Source organism: Dipodomys spectabilis, unplaced genomic scaffold (genome assembly GCF_019054845.1).
Source record: "Dipodomys spectabilis isolate Male_0828 unplaced genomic scaffold, ASM1905484v1 ptg000001l, whole genome shotgun sequence".
NCBI classification, from domain to species: domain Eukaryota; kingdom Metazoa; phylum Chordata; class Mammalia; order Rodentia; family Heteromyidae; genus Dipodomys; species Dipodomys spectabilis.
The window spans coordinates 13,865,720-13,891,609 of NW_024870678.1; the positions used below are offsets into that span (position 1 = coordinate 13,865,720).

Below are 25,890 nucleotides of genomic sequence, written 5' to 3' on the forward strand. Positions count from 1 at the left end.
TACATCTGGTTATTTAGGCAGCTGTTTGCCCAGTAAGCCACAGAGGCATCTATCTGTTCTGTCCAGTTGTCTTATCCATTCCATTGGCATTTGTTTCTGATACTGTGGCACCGGTCAGGGAACAACCACATAAGGTCTACATCATTTCATGGTTGTGATAACTATTACTATTGCCGCTATTGTTGTTACTGATAATAGCTAACAAGCATAAGGATCAGGAGACAGAAGAAGGACTTGAACTCTTAAAAAGCAAGCCTAACAAAATGAGTTTACTGTAAGTTCCTATAAGCTATTTAAACCTAGAAGATCGTCAACATGGTTCTGGCTGACCATCCTCATACTTCAAATGGTCTATTGTCTCCAGACATGTCTATTTTTTTCTCCTCCATCAAGATTCAAGGCTCTGCATGAAAAGAATAATTATTGGACTATTCTCTGAATAAGACATCTTTATACCACGAGATTTCTGCTTTCTGACAAATATAAGATGGATTAGATTAATGATTAATATTTTCATTGACTCATTGATTATGATTTTGTAGGAGATAATGAACCAAGTAATTAGTAATGATTAGTAGCCAATTAGAATTAGAGTAGCAGTTATAGATCACTAAAATATAAGTGAATTACTTTCCTTATTTTTAACAATTTCATTTTTTAAAGACACCATAAAGTGAAATTCATTTAGTCTTTCTTCAGTATATATTAGATATCTATGATATTTCAAGCCTTGTTGAAGCTTATTAAGCACAAGAAAATAATTTTAATTTCTCACAAGCTTAACTTGTAGAAAAACAGAAAATTGTCTAATTAAAAAAGCAAAATGAACTGGGCGTCAGTAGCTCACCCTGTAATCCTAGCTAGTCAGGAGGCTGAGATCTGAGGGTAGAGGTTCAAAGCCAGCCCGGACAGGAAACTCTGTGAGACTCTTATCTCCAATACACCACTCAGAATATTGGAAGTGGTGCTATGGCTCAATTGGTAGAGTGCTCTCCTTGAGCTGAAGAGCTGAGGGACAGTGCCCAGGCTGAGTTCAAGCCCCACGACTGACCAAAAAAAAAAAAAAAAGAAAAGAAAAGAAACCAAGCAGCTGTGGCTCACACCTATAATCCTAGCTATTCAGGACAAAGAAAGTCTGAGAGACTCTACTCTCCAATAAACTACTCCAAAAAAAAAAAAAATGCCAGAATTAGTACTGTGGCTCAAGTAGTAGGGCACTAGACCTGAGCGAATGAAGCTCAGGAACAGTGCACCATCCCTGAGTTCAAGTTCCAGGATCAGCAAAAGAAAAAAAAAAAAGCAAAATGCCTATCATGCAGGTCAAAGAATGCAAATGTCAAAAAGGATTAATAAAGCAGTAATAGGCAACTAGGAACACAAGGTGGATGTCACTTTGCAAGTCTGAATAATGTGACCCAAGAGAACTCAGTGCAACTGGAGGTGTACTTCAGTGCTGGAGTATTTGTGCTTCTGTTCCTATCAAGGAAAGAAGAAAGAAAAAGAGAAGAAAATATCAAAGATAAAATGAAAGCAAATACATTTTTTAGGCAGAAAGCACAGAAATTGTGCAAGAACTCAGGCAGGAGAATGAATACCTGCTGTGTTTCAGAATCAGAAATACCCATGTGCCTTTACTGGATTGAGTTGAAGGAGAAAAGCAGGAGATAAAGTCTGAGGGGAGAAGGGATGCTGAGGCATAGAATGAAGAAAACTAGGCCATTTACAGGAGTCCCTTTTTCTCTGAGAAGGTAAGTCGTTGTAGAAGTTATAGCTGAGTGACATGATCTGACCCTGTTTTGTTCTGATTTGTTTTGTTTTTTGTATTTTTTTGGTGGGTAGGAGTTGGTCATGGGGCTTGAAGTCAGTGTCTGTGTGCTGTCCTTGAACTCATTTGCTCAAGACTAGCACTCCACCACTTTGAGCCACAGCTCCATTTCTGTTTTTTGAGAATTTTATTGGACATCAGATTCTCATCATGATTTTTCTGCCTGGTCTGGCTTCAAACCATGGTCCTCAGATCTCAATTTCCTGAGTCGCTAGGATTACAGGTGTGAGCCATTGGTCCCTGCCTCCATTCTATTTCTTAGAGGATCACAATAACTGTTATCTTGAAAATAGATTATAAGATAATAAGTGTGTGTACATGTCTAATTTATGAGAAATTGTAAAGAGAATTCTAATGCAGTTGAATCCAATGAATTCTCATATTATAAATTATTTTATTGTGCTGTAGACTAAGAATTCAGAGAAGTAAAATTTTAACTTTTACATCTGAACTTACATCAGCTCAACAATTTCATGAGGCTATTTATATGTGTGAGATGTAATTCTTAGTGCCCTGATGAACTGGAGAGAATTAAGCTCAAGAAATTAATATTTCAAAAGTATTTTTACCTGTAAAAGAATATCTAAATAGAAAGACTTCTAAGCATTTATTGAGGAGAAACATACTAATAACTACAAGGTTGTTGAGGTCACTGGAAAAAATCTGACCCTAAAAATGTCATACAATATTTTAAATAGAGGTAAACAAACAAAACTCTGGCACAATGTAGGCTTAGTTTTGTTTTTCTATCTTTGTTTTCTTTTTCTCTATTATTTCTTCATATTCCTTCTACTTCATCCTTCCCCTTTTCTTCCTCCCTTCCCCTCTCCTTCCCTTTTTCTGTGTGTCTGTCCCCCAATTATGATGTGACCCCTTACTGACAGTTTCTGTTGAGGAGTTTGCCAAACTGACACATTTCCAAATGATTTTCCTATTTTTGGATTTAGGTTCTTAACACCTCAAAGTGGCTAATTATATATACTTTACTTTTTTGGATCTCTCTTTAATTGATTAAGTTAATATAAAATAACAATGTAATGAAATATAAATATGTTTCAATACAAATAACATTTATATGTTTAAATAAAAATAAAATATTAAATTATGGAAGATGATCTCACTCAATTATTTTAAAATCTTCTATGAGAGCTATGAAGTCTACTTTTTAGATGCAAATACAAAACTTTCTAAGATTTAAGTGACTGTGACAGCTGGAAATCTTGCAGTTCATATATTTGTATATTTACCTCATTGTAAGATGCTGGTTGATATAGGCTTTTATTATTTATCAATATCTGTTATTGGAGTTTGCATTTTCATAATAATATTCAATTACAGAACTCCTATCCATTTTTAGGTTTTGCTCTGAATTCTAAAGAATAGGAATGTGTATCTGCAGCTACTAAATGCATAGATAGAAAACAAAATTTGACCTTATACAGCTTTAAAACATAAACTATAAATGATGGTATTTGCCATAAAAAAAGAGCAATAGCTCTTTTTCTGCTAAGACAATCTTCATCTGCTGGACTCACTGACTCTATTTCTCCTATCATTTGAAGAGATACTCTGTGAATTTCTGGTGTCACAATATGATTGTGTTAATTTATTACTAACAAGTTGCATATTTGTCATGAGAAAATATATGGGCATTTCATAGTCATTGATCTTACCAACAGCCCAGAAATGACCATCAGAAGACTGATTATTTTAATTTTCAAATAACAACTTATGTGCCAAGCAGGGATAAGTGAAATAAGAAGCCATTCAAAATTAGAGAAAAATGTAAAAATACCACATTGGACTTGTCCTAAATATCAACTGAATGCCATTACTTCTAAAAAACTATGTGATCACCAAAACAACCACTTATACATTCAATCATAAACTGTTACCTCTGTTTAGGGATCCATTTGGAGGGAGCCATACAAACTAAGTTCAAAAATATTACCCAGACATTTGTACAATGTACCTGTAGTTGACCAATATGAATTACTCTTTCCTTCATATGGCTACAAATTTTGGCTCAACTTGTAAGAACAATGTAAGTTACTTTTCTAATTAAACAAAATTCTAATAGAGTTCATTATTTTAACCAGGCACTTACTTCTGATGAAATGCTCAATAAATTACATATAAAGCCTATTGTAACACTAAATCTCGATTATGTGGTAATATGTGTAAATTGGCTTTGCAAAGCAATTCAGACAATGATGGAACCCCAGTGAGTACAGGTTCTGAGCAGCAGGTTGGATAGTCACATTGTTTCTGTACTTTGCTGATTCTTGGTTCATTCTTAGGTAAGTCAGCAACAAAGTAGAGCTTTCAGTTTGCATTATCTGTTTAAATTATCTTCTCTAGTCCTGGCTAATATTTTTAAATAACAATAATTGAGATTTTGTGTGCCAGCTATCTAGGTGGTAAATAATGTATAATTCTGACTTTGACATATTTAGAATCCAGCTGCAAATAGTGTCATAAACTATCTTCTACTAGAAGTCATTGTATGAATGTCATTATTTTATATAGGCAGGTACATATTCAAGGTATATGATCACATAAGTTGAATATATAATATATACAAATATAATACAGACATAAGATATGTAGCTGTAAAAATAAATTTACACTTAAATATATACATATAAGTTTCTAGAAATTTTCATATTTTTAAAATAATTTATTTAAATACAAAGTATTAACATGAAGATGTGTGTTTATTATCTACTATTCATCATATCTATGAACTAAATATTTTTGTAAATTGTCAACAAATGTCTTTATACATATTAAAATAATTCTTAACTTATCACAAGGTAATATCAGAATATGAATATCTTATTTTCTTATGTTTTCTTTCTGTTAGGCCCAATCATTGTAAATTGGTTCAATTTAGGACTTTTAACATATGCCATTATTGTAAAATTTTACTCAGTTTTAAAGTATAATTCAAATTAAGAACTTTCAGAATGATATACTGAGCATAATAGTTTAAATTTGCCAGTTATTTTGTAGCAAGATAACAGAAGGGAGTTGAGGCAATTTTATTGGCTTTTTGCCAAAAGACTCATGATTATTTTCTTACAGAAAAACCATCAGAGCAAGTAATTAGATTGGGCTTTGCTGGCCAGGTTGCCTTCTGATTCCCACCATGATATCACTCTGTTCTCTGTGCATTTGAAGGGCTTTAATTGTATAGGAAGGTTTAGGCTTTGCTGGTCCAGGAAAGTAATCAGCCCCCTTGATACAAGTGAGGACTGGAAAGTGACAGGAAGGTATAACACCTTGGTGAGATCATGCTAGCAAAGCTGTGTGAGAAATGCAGAGCTTGGCCAAGTTCAGCAGGAGCCAGAGGATTAGAGTCTTGTAATGCCACTGTTTCCCGCGAAGGCAAATGCAAAATGTGATTGTCAGTAAAGCTGATCTACACAGTGACAACTGGAAAAGAAACAACCAGCCAGACAACAACCACAGAAACAAATGACCTTGAGATTAAAAAATCCAAAGTAGCAGGGCATCCCATTATTTTTTTGAGATTTAGTAACAATATTTATTTAGTTCGTTACCTGTAACATTGAGGTAACGACAGTTAACAGAAGTATGAATCTCATACTAAAAAAAAGTAGACCATATAAAAGTATTTTTATAAAACCTTCAAATTACATAAAGAATCATTATAGCTATTAAGTGTCATAGGCTATGACTTCTATATATAAAAGATATTAAGTTATGTATATTTTCCTTAATGCCGTGAATTAGACTATATAATCATTTGCATATTCTAAATTGCTTGTGATTTTTAAATGTACATTTCTTTAAAGGGATTTATGAATTTAAAGGTTTGCTAAAATTGTATAGAAATAACCCTTTTGTATTTGTATCTATTATTGGTATAAATGATTAAATTAGCATTTAATCCATCTGGGAAGTAACATCATAGTGATTCAAAATTTAGACTATCTTGACTAGTTAATATTCATGTGCCCTTGTTCAAATTAAGCTGTCTCTGCTTTAATTCATCCCTCTTTCTTTTCTTTGTGTACCTGTTACTGCCTGTTACTGTCTCTCTCTCTCTCTGTCTCTCTGTCTCTCTCTCTCTCTCTCTCTTTTACTTTTGGAGTTCAAACATAGGGCCTCCTTCATGGTAATCACGTGCTCTACAACTGATCACCATCCTATTTTTTTACTTTTAAAATGGAGATAACAGGACTGGGAAAGTGGCTCAGTGGTAGAATGCTCTCCTTGCATGCATGAAGCCCTGGGTTTGATTCCTCAGCACCACATAAGCAAAAAAAAAAAGCTGGAAGTGGCACTGTGGCTCAAGTGGTAGAATTCTAGCCTTGAGCTGAAGAGTCGAGGCCCAGAGTTCAGGCCCTATGACCAGCAAAAAAAGAAAAAAAGAAAGAGATAGCATTGCCTAACTCACAACATCTCCTACTTTCATTAAAAGATCTCATTTGTAAAGTACTAAAATCCTTGGAATAAATATAGAAGCAGTGATAGTGGTATATAAAAATATGTGTGAAAGCTGACAACCCATATGTAAATTCTAGGAGTACTTGTAGTGCTTTGAATTTTCATATATAAGGGATGAAATATATTTTGTAGAATGACATAATTTATCATTTTGAATCTGTACTAGTTATCCGGCATTAGTAGAGTTTATGGTAAAACTCCTGAAGCTGATAGAAAAAAATCATATCATATTACATTCACCCATGACACTTACTGTCAACAGGAAAACAAATATTATAACTAGGTCTTTGCAGAACAGCATGCCCACATCTGTGTGGGATTCAATAATATGCTACCTTAAAGAATACAGGAGATATGGTTTTCACTGTACCAAAAATATTGGGAGTAAAATGTCCCTGCACCCATTGATAATATTCTGCTCTTGTGTTCCTAGTTACAATTTCTGATATAACCCACTTCCACAGTGACTTCCAGTACATGGCTGCAATCTAGATAACACTTCTGCTTTCCTTTCAGCTCTTGATTGGCCTTTAACAGTCCGAGTAAGTGAGGCTGTCATTCCTTCTCCCATCCTTAGAAAATTGAATTTTATGAAAGTGATGTCACTTAGTATTTGAGAGGTTTGATTGACATCTTCCATATATCTCTCTTGCTCTACTCAAAGAAGCAGTGCCTGGAAGGCTGAGCCGTGTCTTGGTTTGAGGAGAGGGAGAGTAGATGACAACGGAAGGAGATGAAAATGACAAAAGTACACAGCTCCTTAAGAGGTTCTCTTCCGTTCTCCACAAGAGCACAATGCTTCCCCTCCAATCCTGTTAGATGTAGAGTTTCCTTTACAGGGAAATACCAGGTTGGTGATGGTAATGACATCTCTAATCTATTACTTCAAATAAGGGGCAGGCAGATAATGGAAGGAGAGCAAAAGTATTGAAGTGGCAATTACTCTTGTTTGAATTCATAAAATAAAAATTGACATAAAAACACAGAAGTATTTATTAACACCCAAACTGAAAGATGGTTATATAATGCTTCCCTGATAATGATGTATAAGGTATATTTCTGGTGGTGTTTTACCAGATTTTCACAAAACGATTCTGTATTTTTACCTAGTTGACAAGCTCAAAATTCTCCAGATGGCAGCTTTAATATGTTTAATATGATTGCTCTGTTAAAAAATAGCAAGGGTTTTCTCTTAAGAAAGTCATTCGTTAGGAGAAAGCAGTAACATATGATACATGAAAATAAGAACATCGCAAGCTATTTTTATTATTTGGCTTTTACTGAGCTGTCAATGAATATACAATCAGTACGAGGCAAGTAAACGATGTTGTTGATGAGTTTACTAACACAATTCTTCCTAATTTCTATATTACTTTATTAAAATAAAATCAACCATCCCTTGCCTGCTATTATATGTATCAGTCATTTTACAACATAGTAGTTTTGTGTTGTTGTATAATGGTTGTGTGAACAGTAAGAGATTCAGAAATGAATCAAAAGTCAATAGCGAGATCGATAAGTATCATAGAAGGTTCTAGTGACTTTTTGGAAGACTTGAGAAATCCTGTGCTAAAAATCATCTCAGATATTAATGCATCTTGTAACCAAGATGTGTCCTTCCAAATGTATGAAGATTTGTCACCTCTTCCCATTGCTGCAATCCCTTTTTCATAGGACCAGGTTTGTATTGCTCAGTACTTTTAATACTTCATAAATGCTTATGGAATATATGACATAAGCATATATAGGCCATATCTTCTGAACTTTGGATATCTCCTATTCTTTATTATAAAAATTTGACCTAGTTGTATATTTTCTTGGTCCTGATTCAGTAACGACTTTGTTGTGGACTTGGTAGAAAATTCAAGGTCAAATGGATGAATTCTCCTTCCTCACACCTGTCATGTGCTTTAAGTGAGCCATGAAAACTACCTGAAACAGCTGTCATTTTGATGTGTTCTGGCTCTTCAGAGAGGCTAGATTTCCATGGAGAAAATTATAGACTCTGTGTTGAAATCGAAACAGTGATACATCTACCAAGAGGACCCACACTTTCTATTTTTTTTAACTTCATTTTACATATGTATACAGATACTTTAAACATTATAAATGAGTCTTTGGCTATGGGGTTTGAAAGTCTTTTATATAGAAGTTCCTAGTAAATGTCATTTTGTTGTGACTTTACAAGAATATTGTACTATTAACGGAATTGATAGTAGAAACCATCAGTTCTTTTTTTCCAGACGTGTTCTGTTCTAACAGTGAACTCATCTGTGCTGAGAATTGCACAATTTGTAGTAATAGGATAATAGCAATAATTATAATTATGTTACAAGGTTCAAAATGATACTGTGAATTTGAAAAACATACTCATCTATAAAATTAGAGATTAGTGTGTCTTTTTCTTAGCCCCAAAACTAAGAAAATTCTCATATTTACTTGCTTATTGAATTAGGAAAATACTTAATCATAAAATATATGTCCTTAAACTTATAAAACAATACCATAAATTCTTATGTTCAGTTGTTAATGTTGTGTAGCCTAAACCATGGGCATTGGCATTAGAGAGGACTGGATTTAATATCAGTTCGGTAATCATAATTTTTACATATAGCCTATGTAAGGATCAATGTATTCATCTGTAAAATAAAGATGATGAAAAATGTGTAACGCATACATCTTAGCCTTGCATTAATATAAAAGCATATTAAATTGTATAACAATGCTCCATGAATTGTAACAATGATCATACCAGAACATGCTTTATTTTTAAAAAAATATATTTATTTTACCAAAATATAAATATATTTTTTATTCATCAAATGTACAGAAATGTGATAAAGAGAAAAATTAATCATCTCAAACATGATCAAAAACAATACTACTAAAATCAAGTAACATTTAGTTGTTGCATTTACAAACACAATGAGAAAGTTGCTCTGTAAACACAAAGACCAATGTTGAAGAAGTGATGTGAATTATTAAGCAACTCAAAAGCAAGGTATATTTTCATTTGTGTTATGATAATTTTGGAAGGTTTTTCCATTTTTCTCAACTTGTATAACATAATTGTTATCAACTTGTTTTTGGTATAGAGTGTTGATTCTGAACAGGTTCATAAATTGCTGTGCAGCATGAGTAACTGACACATAACAAATGATTCTCTTATAATATCTAGAACACTAGGTAGAATATTTATATAGAAATAAAATTATTCAACATAGCGTCCTGTACATCTCATTGTTGCAATGGGTCAATCTGTATCCCTATTTAATTTTTTTGTTGTGAAAATACCATAAAAAGGGTTACAATTACATGGGCAAGGTAATGACTACATTTCTTATCAAGTGTTGTTGCCTTCACTTTGTTTCCCCTTACCAGCCTTTCCCTTCCCCTGCCCCCACCAAAGTTGTAAAGTTTGTTTTTCGACATAACATCTTGTACATCTCATTGTTGCAGTGGGTCCACCTATTTAAACAATTTGTTTTTGCCCTTCCCCTCCACAAATTATACCAACATCAAATACAGTGAAAACAGGGGTTATATCGTGGGGGAGGGACATACAAAGCAACAAAAAAATCATCTTATAAATATGTTAGAAACAATAGCAAGAAAGAAAAACATTTGAGTACTTATCTTGGGGTTCATTTCATCTAACATCAACTTATCTGTCCTTTTCTGCTTGTCTCAGACATATACTAGATATTGCAAATAAGGGAAACCATGAGACCTATGTTTCTTTGGGCCTGGCTTACTTCACTTAATAGAATTTTTTCCAAGTCTTTCCATTTCCTAACAAATAGAGCAATGTCATTCTTTCTGATGGAAGCATAGAATTCCATTGTGTATATACACTACATTTTCTTGATCCATTCATCTACTGAGGGGCATCTGGGTTGGTTCCATATCTTAGCTATGGTAAATAATGCTGCAATAAACTTAGTTGTGCTGGTAGCTTTAGTATAGTCTTGTTTAAACAATTTGTTGATGCTATGTCAAAAAACGAACTTTACAATTTAGGCTGGGGGAAGGGAGGAGAGTAATTGAGGAGGTGAGAGGGAAGGGATGGTAGGGGAAAACAAAGGAGGAGGCAACAGTGCTTGGTAAGAAAGTTACTCCTTACCTTGCTCACGTAACCGTAACCCCTCTGTACAGGATTTTCACAATAAAAAACTTATTTAAAAATAAAATTATTACTATAGAAACAGGGAAAGTCTAAAATAAACTAATATTTACTTTGTTTTAAAATAAATACTTCACTATCAGAAAAATTTGAGCAACCTTTTCTAATACAAATGTCTTGTACATAGGTCAATAATACCTCTTACAAAAAATGTACTTGTGGAAGAATCATGAATACTTTTCATTGAAGTACTTTTAATTTTGTGCCAAATCTTCACCGATACTTTGTTAGAGATCTTCTGACTTAATTGTATGGAGACAGATTATCAACAAAAATAAGTTCCTGTCATTTTTGAGAGGGTGGAGAAAGTAAAGACAGAGACAGAGGAAATGATGATAGTTGATACCTGGGATATTTTTATTTGCTATAATATCACAATAGATATTATTCATGAGATGTTAACTGAGGCAAAAAATATCACCAAAAAATTCCCCTCCGAAGAACTTAGATTTGGGGAGTGGAGAATATCTGCATGGTAGTATTTGCATCTATCATCAGTAGAATAAAAAAGATTTGATAATCTTTAACTGAAATATGCTTGCAAGTATACAAATCTAGCTTGATATTTGTGATGAAATCCTTATATACAAATTTGCATGTGTTTTGTAATGTGAATTACTAATAGCAACCCAGGAAATTTCACACATTTACTCTACATTGATTTTCATGAAAAAAATGCTAAGATTCATAAAGAGAAGAACAGCCTTATGGTAACACAGTAGGTTAAAATTCAAATATGATTTCCAAATTGGAAAACTTGAGATTGGAGCTATTATGATATAATAGTTCCTAATATATTCAGAGCAATTGGAGCCAAGTCTCTTTGTGGTGGTTTTGTTGGTGGTAATTGTGGCACCAGTTTGGGTCATGGATTTGATAGTGGATTTTTTAAATTATCTTTTAAAAGAAAATCAATTACGCTGGAAAAATTCTTGATCGAATTTAAATAAAATAGGTTGTCATATGTGACCTATGTTGTCAAAATTCTTATAATTATTTTCTGAAGTACTCTCATACAATATAATTGTTCAAGTGAAGTTAAGACTTTTTTTTTGTGAATTAAGCTCTGAACTTTGCCCATATGTTCATCTGGAAACATTTGTGGTCACTGCAGATCCTCTTTTAAATTTGTCTTCTATATTATAAATATTTGAGTCAGGTTTTAGGGTGATACTCTCTGGTATATTCTCTGGTATTCTGCATAAATAATATTTTAAAACTAATATTTATGCTATCACTTATATGTTTGTTTGCTACAAACAGTACAAAGAAATTTAAATATATATACATATATATTTCTTATATATAGACAGAGTGAGAAGAATAGGTATTGGGATATTTCAGGCAATACTATAGTGGCTTCAGCACTTCACTAAATCATGAGGGTCTAGAGAACCCCTAGATTTTTGCCACCTCACTGGGGTTTGGCTCAAAAATATAAGGGCATCATGTAGAACATCCTTTCCTCTGGAACTAGCATGTTCAGATTATATACTTGTATGACTACTCTATAACAAACTGAAAAGGAAAATTACTAACAAGAATAATGAGCATGTATTAGGCCAACAAAGGGACATAGCAAAGGCTAACAAAGAAGCAAAAACAACATAGAAACAGCAGCCTCACAAAAATAAAAAATAAAAAAGCTGATAACAAGGAAATAAAAATGCTATCATAGGTAGTGAGGCATCCTGGTATCCTAAAGGCAAGGTATCTTGTCCACTGATGGAGAGAAAAATCCTATCTTCATCAAGTAGATGGAGTCCAGATACTCTTCGTTTCTTGGGATCTTTCTGCTTGCCTAACATTGGAATTTGAGTCTGTCCCTTTGTGCTGAGACAGTGGAAATGCTCAGTTGCTGAATGGAGAGGAGCCACAGCCAAGAGAACTGGAGTTCCTGTAGATAAATTTAATTTGAATTCATATCTGAACATTAGCCATTTAATTTGGTGGCTTTCAGCTTTTATGTAATAAATCATTATTTTTAAAGAAAGGATTTTTATTCTATCACATAGAATCAAGAATCTACTTGTCTTCTCTCAAAGGTTATATGTAGATTTGGTTGAATGATATTTGCTTTACTAATAAGTAAATAATAATTAACTGACATAAAAATCTGTGACAATATTTGATTGAAAAATTTGCTAAAATTTTTACTTATTAGAAAAAAATGTCTCAAGAGATGAATCTTGAGTTTTACCAGGGGGAGAAAAACTACCTGTAAATGTGGCCTTTAAAAAAATAATGCTTAAATATCTGTAATTTATTTGATATTGGTTTATACTATATACACACACACTCATATATATATATATACATATATATATATACATACATATATATATATATATATGTGCAAAGGTTTCTATTTACCATGCAAACATTTGAAGCAAACTAATTTCAAACTAAATATTGCCCTGTGAGGATAAACTCAATTTGGCCAATGATTTACTTAATTGTGTTCACTGTTTCACATGTGTTTCCATCAGTAGTGTGGAATCAGTCACTTTCTGTTTCAAATGTCAATAAATTCATTTACTTGAAAGACATTGTATAGTAGCCTCTGATGAACAATTACTGCTGTTGGAAGTTAGACAGTAATTATGGTAACCAGCAGCAAGGTTATTGGCAACTCTTCCAGCTTAAGTAGACTTTTTACATTATAAAAACTACTAAATTTTAATTTACTTTAGATCAAAGTTACAAGAATAATTTCTGTTTTCTAGTAGTTATATAGACATATGTGTATATATACACACATATATTTTTGTACATATATACTAATACATACACACATATATACATATATCAGGGGAATTAACACTTGTGGTAATAGTATTTTGCAACCAGAATTAATTTTGCAACCAGAATTAAACTGACAACTCAATTTGGGTGAATTTACCCTATAGAAATATTATACTCATCATGTTCAAGTTAAATAATAGAAATAAATATTTTTGAATGTAGTATGTGGAATTAGGCAGCCATCATTAAGAATGTGATTTTATCTTTTGCAGAGAAATGAATAAATCTGGAAAAGCTCATATTGAGTGAAGTAAGCCAGGCTCAGAAAAACAAAGGTCACATATTTTCTCTCATATGTGTATGCAAATACATGCAAGGTTATATATACATATATATACACACACATATATTCAAATTGGCCAAAGTATAGTGCATGCAACAGAAAAATTCCATTGTGTAACACCTTTATGTATTTAACAGATAGTTTGTCAAATAATATTTCGAATCTGAAATATGTCTTGACTGGAGACACAATCAGAGAAGGCAGACACATAAAAAAGGAATGATAGATAAATACAGTCATGACACTCATTGTCGCTGTGTGAAAACAGAACTAGAAAACTTGAGGAGACAGGTGGAGGAAGAGCTAGATGAGAGGTTGAGAAAAGATGGAAGGAACAATTCTAATAAAGATATGCTGTATACGTGAATGGACATGTTAAACTGAAACTCCCTTGTAGAAATATTTGAAGGTATGAATAATCAAAAGAGCTTATGAAAATAGCACAGAACTTTGTTTTTTGTTTGTTTGTTTGTTTTTTGGTCAGTTGTGGGGGCTTGAACTCTGGGCCTGGCATTATCCCTCAGCTCTTCAGCTCAAAGCAAGCACTCTACCAATTGAGCCAAAGCACCACTTCTGGTTTTCTAAGTGGTTTATTGGAGGTAAGAGTCTCATGGACTTTCCTGCGTGACTAGCTTTGAACCGGGATCCTCAGATCTCAGCTTCCTGAATAGCTAGGATTACAGGCATGAGCCATTGACACTTGGCCTAGCACAGAGTTTTAACCCACAGCAGTGTTAGGCTTTTGAAATCTAATAGCTAAATCATGTTTCTGGCAACTTGAAGAACATCAGATAAACACATTAACGTGAGTCCCAGAACATAAACACTATAAATGAGTTAAGGAGGAAAAATTAAATATTTTTAAAAGTCACAAAAGTTTATCTGTTCAAGGGTAAGATCTCACAAAGATGATGAATGATTCTCTATCCTCTTCTAGAAGAAATAACTAAATGAAGTAGAAAAATAGCATCTATTCGGTTGCTAGTATGGTATTTGCAACATAGATTACAGAAACTTTTCAATTATTTTTAAACCAGATAGCTCTAACAAATATGTACAAATTGAGGAAGACAGAAGATAGGGCCGTACATGGAATTCTTAGTGTCTTGTTTTCTTCCATACCACCATTTCAACCTGAGGACAACCATCCACAGTCTTTCTTAGATTTCTTAATCTGTAGGATTGGAAAATCATACTTACTAAACGAGCTTTTTATATGACTAGGGAAATATCCAGAAGACAGTAGATGCTTAATTATTTTTCCTCCTGGAAGGAAATCCTAGGAAAAACTAGATGACTCCTATATATGATGACTCTCCTGACAGTCCCTGAATATTTTCAGAATATATTCATTTCTTTAATCCTCATTCTAAGGTAGGTAATTTTGTATAAAGCTCTCTATGATGAACAGTGGAAATAATAATCAGAAGGAAAAGGTAGAAATATGTGAAATGTTATACATAAACATAGACTGCATAATCTCAAAAGCAAGAAACTATTAGCTCTGTCATAAAAAGTGTGTGGTAAATTTTGGTAGTTTTACTTGAGCCTTGCAACCTTTGTGTACAGTATTAGCTAAGTTTTTTTTTATTGTAAAGATACTCTACAGAGGGGTTACAGTTACATGAGCAAGGTAATGAGTACGTGTCCTATCAAGCATTGTTATCCCCTCCTTTGTTTTTCCCCTACCATCCCTTCTTTCCCTACCTCCCCATCTCCTCCCTTCCTCCCTCACAATGACTCTGTTACTTTCTTCCATAATTATTACGCTTATCGAGAAATTCTTGTGTGCTTCCTTCTCTAGACTTATTTTCCTACAGGGTCCCTGCAGTTATGATGATTTTTTTAAAAATGTGTAAGGTTTACATTTTTCTTGCTTCCATTTTACATTCCTATTTCCTGTGTATTCTTAGGGTAAAGAAAGGCAAATTCAATATTGGGAGTGTTGTACAGATTAGCAATGCAGCGACTTAATGTTTGGTACCATTCTTGTATTCCAACAAGACAGTATGTATGTAATAACTGTGTGATCTTACAGATGGGTCTCATTTATACCAAGAGTTGACTACATGAAATATTTGAAGAAGTGTTTCAGCCTCCTCTAAGGTAGCTCAAAGTTTCTGGGCCTGAGGATATATTCAAGCTCTATCAAGTCACTGGCTATTAATCAATCAAAATATTGTATTCCATTGCTGGGACTCTAATGGGTACCATGAATTTAGCATAGACAGAGTAGAATGGACTGAGATCTTTTTTCCTCTTCTTTGTCTTTTTTAAATCATTGTCAAGGTGAAGTAAATAAATGAACATTTGACTAGGTTGGACCATGACTGCTAAAGCAATTACATGGTACATAGTAAGCTTTGGGAAATTGAAGTGTTATTCAAACAGCTGTCAGGAATTTATTTTGTCTTTCAGTGCCTGATGGGGAAATGTACTGCTTAACTAAAGAATTGCAGTGGAAATAATGATTGTTCTAGCAGTCTCCAAACTGAGCCTCATATATTTAATTTAAAAGCACACTGTTTTGAGAGTCAGTATTTCCTTCTGACAAGAACTATCATTAAAGAGTGGTAGTGATGTGTAACTTAGGGGTTTTAAAAACATTTTTTTCCTTAAAAACCTAGCTAAAAATAAGGAAGTTGAATCTTGGTGTGGAACATCAATTCCTTTCATATTTTCCCCTGGACAGTCAGCCTTCCACCTGCAGGCAGGCAAGAAGAAAGACACCAGGCTTCTTTGTGGAGTTAGATCCGATGGGACACTTGCAAACTATCTGTATTTCACTTTCCAATGCAAAGTGATGATCAGGACTACCAGCCATTTTCACTTTGTTATTGTTTGGATGCTTGATTGGTTTGTTTTTGATCTTCTCACTGGCATATTTTTATCTTAATTAAAAAATCTGAGCATACATGTAAGCATAACATATACCACCTTAAATGGCCCTTTTTTAAGACAATTGTTATTGGGACAAAAGGTTGCTCTGAGTAATAATCCAAGACTTAAGCCTAGAAGGCCCCTCACACCTTTGAAGCTCTATACTCACCATGAGGAATCAGACATCAGAGAAGAAAAATTACTTTCTCCTAGTATCATTGACACTGCTGGGGGCACAAACTATATCTAGGGTTCTCCCCAGAGAGTTATGTGAATTCTTTATACCAAATGTCCTTTATTCTATTTTTCAACTGAAATAATGACATTTGAGTAAGTCTTACCATGTCTTTCATGTAGACTCACCTACCTGGTAGTTGATGGCTCAGGGTGTTTGACAGATGACATCTTGTGGATATGATTTGATGACTTGTAGATGTTTCTAGATATCCATAGATATATTTTTCCTTTGAAATATCCCTGGAGCTGTCATTCTCCCTCTTAGTGAACTACAGGACTAGAGTTCTAATTGCTGATTATAACTTTAGTGTGATTTCTTTTTTTTCTCTCAATGCTATGATGTTTCTCATGGGCGCTCCTCTGTCCATCCTGTTTTGCTGTTTAGGTTTCTGTGCTGGAGAGGCAAATATTTGACTTCCTTGGATATCAGTGGGCACCTATCCTGACAAATTTTGTACATATTATTATCGTCATCCTTGGTTTATTTGGAACTATTCAATATAGACCTCGTTACGTTACAGGAGTAAGTACCTTTTCTATCATTTTCTATTTCATTTGAAAAGAAAAATGTGTATAAGTGTCTTAAAAATGAGGTGTTTATGCCCTATTCAGTGCTGTGTGTTTATTTGTATAGCTTCATATTGCATCAACAGTGATTAAAAATGTCAAGTTTAAAGCACCTGATGGTGAATGTAATCAGATTATTATACTTTCATAAATTGTACTTTCAGCAAATATTCTCCTATAATTACAAGCAGATTCAATTTTTAATTTGTAAAGTTTCTGAATTAACAGATTTAATGAGAGATTTTCCCCTCATTTAAAATAATTTTGTTTTATAAATTGCACATAGCTTAATATCAATACAAGCAAACATGTACTTTAAATGTGAAAATACACATTGGGGTTAATATTCAAGATACTGGAAAGCCAGAACATTCTGGACCATTGTCTGTGTGTTCTCAGTAATTCTCTTTTTTGGCTCTGAGGAAGTATTTTGCATTCCTACTGAAGTTAAACTTACTTAACATAAAAGTGAAATCCAACTGTGTTGCAGTTGCTATGGGAACCATAACAGGCTTTTCTATTTTTTTTTTTTAACTTTTGTATGTGCCTCAGATCTCAGCCATCGCTCTTCATTAATGTGGTTATTTTTTCTTCCATTTCATCATTTTTTTCCTTTTCCTTCTTTTTTTTTGACAGTAGCCATTTCTATTAAATTTTAAAGCAATTTGGTGGTTTAAAAAAAAAGCATTTATGTAAGTTAGTGCAGTTAAAAGTCTACTTTATTCAATACAACCCAGCAGGCCTTCTCAGGCTTCCTGAAGCTCTCTTTTCATAAGGGCTACCCTCCTCTGGCCTGTTCTCTCTGTAATCCGGAATCTGGACGAAGTTCACTGCCACTGAAACAACCTGGGGTTGCTGGACACAAGGGATGTGCTGTGGATAAAGCAGACTGGGAACCCTGATGCCAGGTCTGGATGCCATCGCATGACCCCACAGCAGCTAGGCCAGGCTCTGAATCAAATCAATGCTACTGTGTTGCCGAGTATTTTCAGTGGGCAAGCTATGGTCATATTTTCTATTTTCTGATATGACTGCAATTTGTGGAAGGACAGCATGGTGGCTGTGATTGACTCTAGTGACGTCTTCATAGCAAGGGTGAAATCTTGGACCTGCCAAATTCTGTGTGATGATTTTTTTTTCTTGACTTTACCAGTTGTCAGCTTTCTAATCTTTTTCAGTCTGTAAGTAGTAGTGTAAAGGAGTTGCCATTCAACAAAGCAGTTTATGAATACAGTATGTCTTGATCAATGGAAGGAAAATCTATATTAGGTAATACTGTTTAAATTAGATAATGTATATTAACCTTTAGTGAAATATTCCTGAATCACCGTTTCTTTTTTTATTAGACTTTTTGGTTCTCTACTGTTTAAATTCAATATTTTTGAGAGGAAAGATGTTTCTGATCTTGACTGTGAAACCTAGGCTCCCTTGGAACACACTCTCCTCCTGCCTCAGCTGCCCTAGTGCTGGCATTACACTCTGACTCACTGTGCCTACACCAACTTATTCATGTAACGGTGGTCTTAAATAACTCCTCATCTTTATTTCTTATGAGGTATTAATGATAAAAAACAAAATCTACATGTGGATAAAAGATCTAAACAGGTTGTAAATTTGTAAGGAGTGAACAGAGATATTTACTCTTATCGCAATACCTCATCTTCAAAAGTATTCAGTGAATGTTGGCTACAATATTATTATTTTTACATAATGTGGCATAACAGTACTCTTAGAGGAAATGTCAGAGTTAGGTGTTTGAGGCATTGGATGAACTATTTCTATTTCATTTATTTAGGTAGGTAACTATCATTTTTTTACTTACATACTTAATTTGTTTGTGTGTCTGTTTGTTTTCTGGACCTGGGGCCTGAACTCAGTGTTTGGGTAATGTTTTTGAGCTTCTTTTTACATAAGGCTAAAACTCTACCAATGGAACCACAACTCTATTTCTGGTTTTTTTTTTTTTGGTAGTTTATGAGATGAGTCTTAACAAAGTTTCTTCCTTGAGCTGGCTTCAAACCATGATCCTCAGATGTCAGCCTCCTGAGAGCTAGGATTGCAGATGTGAGCCAAAACTACCCAATTTATTTTTGTTCTTTTTATTTCAAGTTGTTAAAACTTCAAAATAAGGTTCTTTAAGTATCGAGTTGTAAATTCTTCCCTTAGATAAAAGACAGTTGATTTTTTTCTGATTTGAGCCACTTTTTCTGTCATTGCATAAGAATTAATATATCAGGTAACAACAAATTTAAGACTACTAAAGCTTTTGTTGCGATACGTCTATTAGACATAAGCTGAAATCCTTTTATAGGAATGGCATGTCTTGCAATTCTGATTTCATCATTTCTTGTTATGTAAGTCTCTGTTCTTTTCCATGAGACAATGTCCTTATAATCATTTGCTACCTGGAAATGTTATGAATGCAAAACTTCTATATGTCAGCTCAAGTAACTCAAATTGGAAGTATTACCAACAAATCCCTCTTGAAAGTTGATTCTCTCATTAGCTTATCTCTCACTTACAACACGGTGATATATGTTACTAAATGTTCATTAATAACTATCAAATCTTGCTTAGAAATGCTAGCCAGATCAACTAGTTTATAAACTTATTAACTACCTCTACAATTATGTCAAGCTACCATAATAATTGTTCTGATTTATTATCATAAGTTATCTTCTCACCAGCCCTCAAAAATTTTTTATTATTGCTCTTCCAGTTTCTGTTAGCAGCCTATTTCCTTTTTTCTTTTTTTTAATTGTGAAAATACCACATAGAGGAGTTACAATTACATGGACAAGATAATGAGTACATTTCTTTTTTCCCTATTTGGATCCCCTTTATGTTTACATCTTGTCTTATGGGTGTGGCTAGGCATTCTAATACTAGATCGAAGAGCAGTGGAGAAAGTTAGCAGCCTATTTTATCATGTGATCTCAACCTGTCAGAGTTTTCTGCAAACAAGTACTCTGACTTTTGGGTTTGTGATGTGGTATCACTCATTTTCTCTAATAATTTATTTTCTCGTTATCTATTTGTTTATTGCTAAAGTCAGAAACCAAGGGACTTAAGAAAATAAAAACTTAACATAAAAATGCAATGAAGAATTTCAGTTTACCTAAAGATGACAAAGGAAATTATAGTTTAAAGAATAGCAAATTGAATCACAAATGACAGAAATTTTACTAAATGAAAAGATCTGGGTACAGAAGAAAAATGTGCAGTTGGAGCTTGCGGTAGCTGACAATTACGTATTACCACAGCCAGGAAATATCTATCAGTGTTCTCTAAATTGGAGACTTACAGTGAAATTGGAGACTTTACAGTAAAATCCGTTTTCCTGTCCTCTAGAACTTCAGGTCTTTGCAATCTTTTGCATTTGGCATGTAACATTTTTATAGAAATGATTCAACATAAAAACAGACCAACACATTCACCATTTCATGATTCAAACATTATAAACATTTTGAATGTTTCCTTCCTATACATACAAATGAAACTTACCTGCTAATGCTAACTATTCTAATATGTTTCTGTTTTTATTTCACCAGTTTGGTAAAATTATTGAGTATGGCATTGATCTCCTATTCCTTTGCATGTGGTAGTGGAAGTCAGGGTCCCAGGCTTGCTAGCAGCTACTCAGCCAAGTGAGCCATGTTCCCTTCAGTCAATGTGGGCATGGTGTGTTGCATTTTTTCCTGGGGCTGGCTATTCTCCACAGTCTTCCTACCTACAGCACCCCACACAACTGGAATTTCCAGTGTGTACCCTCAAACCTGGTTAAAATGAGTCTTGATAGCTTTAGCCCAGAAGGTCTAAAAGATATGCTCCCAATTTCCCAGTTTCCATTTCCAGAATAATTGGTATGACAAGCATATAACACCATAACAGGCCCCTTACATTAAAGTTTTTTCTTAATATGATTATGTCTGATTATTACTGAGTACTATTCTTGTCCTATATGGTTAATGGCACTTAAAAAGCAAATGTGTTTCTGTTGTTGCTAGATGCTAGAGTGTTGATCTGTTGATGAGTTGACATGCATCTTCTTTCTCACCAGAAAGCAAGATCAGTTTCATACATGTGTCATCTCACTTGACTCACTTAAATTTTGCTTCTCTGTAGTTAACATGCTAAGGGAAAAACTACTTGCAAGAAATGGAAAGAATGCAGGAATGACATCACCAAACTCGAAATTCCAAGACCCATTTTGTAAAATTTTTCCAATATGGCTCTTGGGAAAATTTATGAGCATCCTAGTGAATCTTTAATAACAAACTTCTATAGATAACTTGTGTTGGAAGGAAACACAATCTTTAGAATTTGAAATTTATCATGACATCAGCCGTGATGTCATTTTCATTCTTCATTGAAAACCAAGCACCAGGGAATGGGGAGGATTTTCATAGGTATGTTTACAGGCCAAGTGCTTTTCCCACTCTAATAATCTTTGGTTCTTAAAAGTGATTGCACACTTTGAAGTCACTTTGAGGAAGTTATTAATCTGTGTTTAAGTAGGTGCTTTGCTAGTTTTATCCAATTTTTCTGGGAGAAAAAATATTGAAAAAATCTTACTGCAATGAAAGCATTAAAAAATGCATCCTTTCTGTGTTCAGGACATAAAATCAATGTAGATTAGAGATGAAGAGACTTGAGATAGTAGTAAATTAACAATAGTTCTAATGACTGAGAGTAGTTATGGAAATAAGTATTTTCCCAAAAGGCCGGGAGGGAAAAAATAACATTACAAGTTTAATGGATTTAGCCTGTGGTCCTCAAATAAATGTAATAATGCAACATTGTGAATGCAATTTATTTTCAAAAGAATGTGTACCCTTGAGGAAATATGAGTCATTTATGCTATAAGAAGATACTTTTTGCTCTCAATCTGGTGTTAGGCTTGGCTAAAGATTTATACAGTGTAGTACACATACATAATTACATTTTGGCAATCCAAATACATGTTTATAAATGATCAAATAATTTTGGAAGTGATTTTAAAGAAGAGATGTACTGTGGTGACATAAAGTTTAGATATTAGGTTTTTCTAAAATAAAAATAAATAATTCCTGTACATACTTTTGAGCATAAAAAGTAAGGTTGGGTTTATTATAAGATAAAAGTTCCTTTCTTTATCTCATTATAGTTGTTATTAATCTTATATAATCCACTTATAATGTTACTTTGGAAGTGTGTGTATACGTATGTGTGTGGGTGTGTATGTGTCTCTAATTCTTAAATTTTCAACCATATTTTTTCAGCTTTAGTACCATCTAATAAGACTTACTACAGATCATTAGACTTTAGCGTATTTTTGGATCATGCTTTATTTTTAAAGTTTTCTCCTAGAATTTCTGATGGTTTTCTTTTAAGACAGAGATTGTTTTGTTTTGTTTTTTTATTGGGGGGGGGGGGTCCGATCATGGGGCCTGAACTCTGGGCCTGGGCGCTGTCCCTCAGCTCTTCAGCTCAAGGCTAGCTCTCTACCACTTGAGCCACAGCGCCACTTCTGGCTTTTTTCTTCTTGCTTATGTGGTGCTGAGGAATGGAACCCATGGCCTCATGCATGCAAGGCAAGCGCTCTACCACTGAGCCACCTTCCCAGCCCGACAGGAGATTGTTTTTAAGTGTATCCAAAATATACCTTTGATTATGCCTATTGGTGATATTCATTCTGGATTTCTTACAAAATTCCATTACTTTCCTGTTTGGATTAAGACCTCTTTCCTTATATTTGAACGTGATTTTTATCTCGGCTTTTTGTTTCAATAGTATGCTCCACCTCACTATTTCCCCCAGAATTCTGTTCTTTTGCTCTTATTTAAAATGACTTTTTTCTAAGTCTGCATTCGTTATTTCTCCTTGCTAACCTGAAGTAGAATCATGCTATCAAAGTGTCCGTGTATTTCCTTTCTGGAAGTTTTCAAAAAACTTCCTGAGAATAAACTTTCTGGATTCTTGCATAACAGAAAATGTTTATTCTTCTTCAGTTTTTCTAGATATAAAGCTCTGAGATAAATTTATTTATTTCTCAGAACACTGAAATAGTTATTTATGATATTTTAGAAAGATGTGTTACTGATGCAAGTCTGATGTCAATCTATAAATAGACTTAGAAGAAGTGCTTGAAATATTTATCATATTTTTTACATTGACATTTCAAAATGAAGTATCTAAATGGGTATTTATTTTTAAAATTTATAAACCTTTCTGATTAAAGCTTATAGAAGCCATCAACTCAAGAGTTTGCATGTGTTATTTCAATGATTCTCTATGCTTCTAATGACATTTGCTTTGGTTACCTCAGATAAGTTCATTGAACAACTACCATATACTATGATTTTTAATATATTTACTAAAAAACTCTTATGTTTTCCTAAGAAGGAAGAATATCTGGCTTATTCAATAACTATTAGGAGATTAGCCATGCTATCCATCTACTTTTTATATCCACATTTGGTCAGAATCTATGTAATTCTTTCTAGAAGTTCAGCTTCCTTTTTGCCCTTTGTCACTCCAAACAGAGTTTAGTTGTACAATTTTTCCCATTCTAGATATTAACCCAAATGTACATGCTATCTACTGCAAATATTTTGCTGTTGATTTAGGATTACATATATTGTTTTATCTTTTGCAACCAGAAATGTATCAGTAGATATTATATTGCATTAAGCATGTCTTAATTTGGAGACATTTCCTTTTTATGAGTGACAGCTGAGCAGATGACACTGTTACACCAAAGTGAGAGATCTAGTGGCTTTATAAATCTATCAATTACTCTGGGTATTCATGATCCAAGCCTGTAATACTAGCTATTTAGGAAGCTGAGACACGGAAGATCCCTCATCAAAGCCTGCTTACATGTTTAAAATGGAAGAAACAAGGATGCAAAAACACTAATGCAATGCATCTCGTAAAGGATACCATAGCATTTTATATAGGTTATCATAATTTGCACAGAAATGGTTAGTCAAGTTAGCCAGGAGTAGAGTGTTTTAAAGGATTTTGACATATAAGCTGACACTCAGAGTATAGATAGTCTGTCAACACATTAGACAAGAGAAAGAATTCCAGGCATACTTAACAACATATGCTCAAACCATTCAAGTATTCAAAATATAGTTGTATCTTTACTAATATTCCTTAGATTGTTGTGCGGAGGGGAAAGGGAAACACAGACATGGTGGGGTAAAGGTTGAACTGATTCAGCAGTGAGACTCACTAGACACTATGTTGAATAAATGAACTTTACAACTTGGGGGCAAGGGTTTGAGAGGGGGAAAGGTGGGAGAAAATGAGGGAGGGGATGACACTGTTGAAAATGAAATGTACTCAGTACTTGACTTTTGTAACTGTAACACCGCTGCACATCACCTGTACACTAAAATGTAAATAGAAAAAGATTTAAAAATGAAACTAAAACATAAATACCATCATAAATGGAGATAGATGATCATATTTGAAATATATCCTTTTTTCAATGTAAATATTTGGATTTTAGTTTTATAATAGGTATATTATGCATGCTGTAATGGTTATTTACTTTGTGATTATTGTTACATCATGATTTTCAAATAATCAGATAGCTCTTTTAATGAATCAAGTCAGTTTAAGATCTTTGAGCTGTGTGGCTAAAGTGCTAAGACTATTGCCTAAACAATATAAATAAACAAACACATAAATAAAATATATAAATACATAATTCTGTGATATATCAAAATTTCCCATGCTTTGACTTGTTCATCTTTTTCTGGTTGGTTCATGTTCATAGATATTAACCTATTTTTATTGTTATTGTAAAGGTGATATACATACGAGTTACAGTTACATAAGTCAGGTAATAACTACATTTCTATTTGAACAGTGTGCCCCTATTAACTCATTTTGATGTGATAAAAATGTATTTTTCTTCAGTTTATGTGATGAATTTCCTCAAATCTATCTTATGCTATCTATTTTATTTTGTATACTTAAGTTGAAATGATTAATAGTCTCTGTTAAATTATATAATTTCTAAGTTTTATTTTTAAAGAAGAATACTCACATATTGAACTAACTTAATAATTCGGTGTTCTGATATTAATCTAGCCTTCCATTATTAGACTTCTCTACTTCTTCTTTTCTTAATTGCTATATTCTACTTTTAATATTTCTACTTTTGCATGTTTATTCAAAGATAATGTATTTTGACTTATACTACTTTCTAAATGGTGCATTGTTCAGAAAGTAAATTGGCATGATTTCTTTCCAGATTTTCAGAAGCTTCTATAGGAGGACAGTTGTGTATTCTAGAACTCATCTGTGAAACTGTCTTGTCTTGGTCCTGTTATCAGTGGTACCTATTTAATCATCTTTTGAAATTGTCTTGAAAATCGTCAAATATAAGTATTTCACTATTATGGCATGATTTTATAAAGGAGATCTTGACAGAGCATCCATTTCTTGCAGCTTTTGTTAGCATTATCACAGTTCAGTATAATAATTTCTGGTTTTAAATTTAGTACTAAGACTTGAACTCAAAGCATTGTCCTTGCTAGGTAACTACATCATTTCTGCTTTAGAACCTCTTCTGTATCTCTGGATGAAATCTTTTTACTGTACTTTGAATCTCATTCTGTTTACTATTATTTCTGA

The 25,890-nt window shown here is 33.5% G+C and overlaps 1 protein-coding gene across 1 annotated transcript in view; it reads left to right on the top strand.

Moving 5' to 3' along the window:
* Nucleotides 1–25,890, top strand: part of Nkain2 (sodium/potassium transporting ATPase interacting 2) — an 864,427-nt gene that overhangs the window by 365,820 nt on the left and 472,717 nt on the right. Inside the window, exon 2 of the mRNA XM_042702042.1 lies at nt 17,075–17,212. Within this exon, the coding sequence (XP_042557976.1) occupies nt 17,075–17,212 (138 nt within the window). The remainder of the gene's footprint in view (nt 1–17,074; nt 17,213–25,890) is intronic.